A 3,286-nucleotide genomic window follows, 5' to 3' on the forward strand; every position below is an offset into this window, starting at 1 on the left:
GCATGTACCTTGGTTGCGGGCACATCCCCAGTGGGGAGTGTGCAGGAGGCAGCTGGTCGATGTTTCTCTCTCATCGATGTTTCTAACTCTCTATCTCTCTCCCTTCCTCTCTGTAAAAAATCAATAAAATATATTTAAAAAAATAATAATAATAAATAAATAAATGCTTTTGTTATTCGAGTAGAACAGTGGAGAATAAAATAACTAATATCTTCATATTCATCATAAGAAATTAGGACAGGGCCGAAACCGGTTTGGCTCAGTGGATAGAGCGTCGGCCTGCGGACTGAAGGGTCCCAGGTTCGATTCCGGTCAAGGGTATGTACCTGGGTTGCGGGCACATCCCCAGTGGGGGGTGTGCAGGAGGCAGCTGATCAATGTTTCTCTCTCATTGATGTTTCTCACTCTCTGTCTCTCTCCCTTCCTCTCTGTAAAAAAATCAATAAAATATATTTAAAAAAAAGAAATTAGGACAGGAAAACAAATGTACACCAAAGAAACCAAGAAGAGGACGCGGACCAAGGTGAAAGGTGACACTGACGGGAGGGAGGGATGGGCCGTGCCAGCCGGGGCCATTCCAGACCCTACCCTGGCCCTCGGGGCACGGAGAAGCCACCAAACAAGGCGATGCGAAAAGAGGGTATTTCCTTCAAAAATGGCTCTGGCTGTGGGCCAGGGAGAGGCTGGAGAGCGGGCAGGATGGACAGAGAGCCACAAGGTTGCCCAGTGGCCCCAGCAAGTCGGGATCCCACAGAGGGCGATGGGCGAGCTGTGCAGCTGGGGGCGGCGCCGCCATTCTCAGGGGAGGCTCCCCACGGATGGGAGTCAGCTGGCCTCCAGGGGACCCGGGTGTGTCTGTCACCAAGACCCCTCAAGTGAGTCCCTGACGGGCGTGTGGGCGAGCGTGTGAAAGCGGGTGTGCAAGTGGGACTTTCAAAAGGAATCAGGCCACGCCGGGCGAGGGGTGACCGCGGAGCAGACAGGAGCAGTCGTTGATGAGAAAGCGCGGGTCTCTGGCCGCATCGCCGTCCACAGCGGCCAGGGGAGGGCGAAGGAAGACCCACAGCAAGACGCCGCCTGCGCAGATGGGAAGCCCAGGGACAGGGGAGGGACACTGCTTGTGGCCCTGAAACTGCAGGGCCCCAGGCTGGCCCTGCGCCAATGCGAATAGGGATTTGGCCCTTCCTGTTGGGGGGCCTTCAGGGGCGCCCATGAAACCCCCGAGGAAAGGTGACAAGAGTGGACTCCAAGGAACCTGTGTCGGGAAAGACGCTCCTGTCTTCACGCCTGACATCTGGGGGCTCCTTCCGGGGTCCCAAAACGGCTGGCGCTGAACTGATGGCCCCAAACCAGCAGAGCCCCCCAGCCCCGCTCTGGCTGGCAGCCACTGGTACCCATGGCAACCAGGCCGACCACCCAGGAGGCTGCAGACCCCCGAGGAAACAAGGCCACAGGGGAGTGAAACCAAGGGCCATGTGGGTCCGGCTTGTGTGGGGCGCCCCCAAGTGGCCGGTCAAGGCAGAGACGCATGAGTGTCCCACAGACCAAGACTCAGGGATTCTACAAAAGTGGCCAAAGCCAGGCTTTTCCTGAGCACGCCGCCATGGCGATAGGAGTCTGCCCGCCGCAGGGCGCCCACCCTGGCATTCTGGCGATGAGTGTGCTCTGCATTGGTTTGCTTGTTCATCCGTACGTGCAATGAGCCCCCTACTCTGCTGGGCGCAGGGCACACAGGGCACGCAGGGGATGCAGGGCCTGCAGGGCACACAGGGCACACAGGGCACACAGGGTACGCAGGGGACACAGGGCACGCAGGGCACACAGGGTCCGCAGGGGAGAGCGGCCCACCAAGCTCCCGCCCTGGAGGACTGTGTATGAAGCAAGTGTGTCTCGTTCCCTGGGGTGAAACAATTCAACTACTGATTTAAAATCACAATTTTCTAGAAAAACGAAGGCAGAGAACTTACGGAGGAACATGAACAAGGTACAAGTTGTGTTTAAAGGTGAAACGGGAGAGTTCCCAGAAAGCTCACCCTTGGACAGGTTGCTCTGAGCTCCTCGGTCCTCTCGGGGCACACGTGCCTCTGCTGTGATGATGCTTTTGTGGAAACAGCTGAGCGCGTGGCCCGGGCTGTAGCATCAGGACCGGGTTTGCGTCACCCGTCGCCAGCTGTGTGGCCCTGGGTGAGCTGCTCACTCTCTCTGATCCTGCGGCTTCCTCTAAAAATGGAGATTATACCTATTTTCCACAAGGCCGAGAAACCCTACACTCACTCCTAAGCCTCTTTGGAATTTCAGACGACGATTGATTCTCGCTCTTCGGGGTAGCTATGCTCGGTAAAGTCACCGCGAGCACGGAATTATCAAACCACAAAGCTCTGCTCCTAGCGGAAATACAAGGTGAGGGTCCTGCCAGCCTCTGGTCACAAGATTTTGTCGGCTCGTCAGTACACAGCCTTGTTCTAGGTGTGTTTCTGTTTAAAAAAAAAAACGCCGCCGAAGCCGGTTTGGCTCAGTGGATAGAGCGTCAGCCTGCGGACTGAAAGGTCCCAGGTTCGATTCCGGCCAAGGGCATGTATCTGGGTTGCGGGCACATCCCCAGTAGATGTGCAGGAGGCAGCTGATCGATGTTTCTCTCTCATCGATGTTTCTGACTCTCTATCTCTCTCCCTTCCTCTCTGTAAAAAATCAATAAAATATATTTTTTTAAAAATGCCACCTTCCTTCATAGATGCTGTGACTCATTAATATAGAATTCCCAGCAGCAGCTCACGCGGCAGCTCATCCAACACGGATGCTTCCCCGGGGCACACCCGCCCCGGTGCTTGGGGACACTAGACAGCACTTCAGCACAACCCCGGGCCTTTTCAACAGTAAAATCGCCAAGAACAAGTGCAAACAGGCAAAACCGTGGCACCGAACAGACTTTGCAAAGGGCCCTCATTTGCAGTGAGAGGGGAAAGGAGATGGCTCGGCCGGTTCCACCTCCGGCCCCTCCAGGGCGTGCTGCTCCGTGTGCGTCTCAACTACTTTTAAACTTGAATAGTTCTGTTCCTGGGATGACCTGGGAGCAGGGCACCTAGGAGCAAGGTTTTAAGGGGGCTCTCACTCCTTTTAAGACACGCTCTGCGCTAGCCTGACCCTGAGATTGGCGCCTCCTTAAGTTTTATGCCTTGGGGGCCTCTCCCGCCCGCCTCTCCCTGGGCAGTCCCTGCTGGACATCTGTCTTTGCTGAGCGCGATGGGCTGGAATGAGTCTCCGGGTGCGTCTGTGCTGGGCTGTCCAA

General features: G+C 56.0%; 1 protein-coding gene across 1 annotated transcript in view; it reads right to left on the minus strand.

Moving 5' to 3' along the window:
- Positions 1-943: 943 nt before the first annotated feature.
- Positions 944-3,286, minus strand: part of RPS6KA4 (ribosomal protein S6 kinase, 90kDa, polypeptide 4) — a 53,158-nt gene continuing 50,815 nt past the window's right edge. Inside the window, exon 14 of the mRNA XM_015568979.1 lies at positions 944-1,077. Within this exon, the coding sequence (XP_015424465.1) occupies positions 944-1,077 (134 nt within the window). The remainder of the gene's footprint in view (positions 1,078-3,286) is intronic.

This window comes from Myotis davidii, unplaced genomic scaffold (assembly GCF_000327345.1).
Source record: "Myotis davidii unplaced genomic scaffold, ASM32734v1 scaffold425, whole genome shotgun sequence".
In the NCBI taxonomy this organism is placed as follows: domain Eukaryota; kingdom Metazoa; phylum Chordata; class Mammalia; order Chiroptera; family Vespertilionidae; genus Myotis; species Myotis davidii.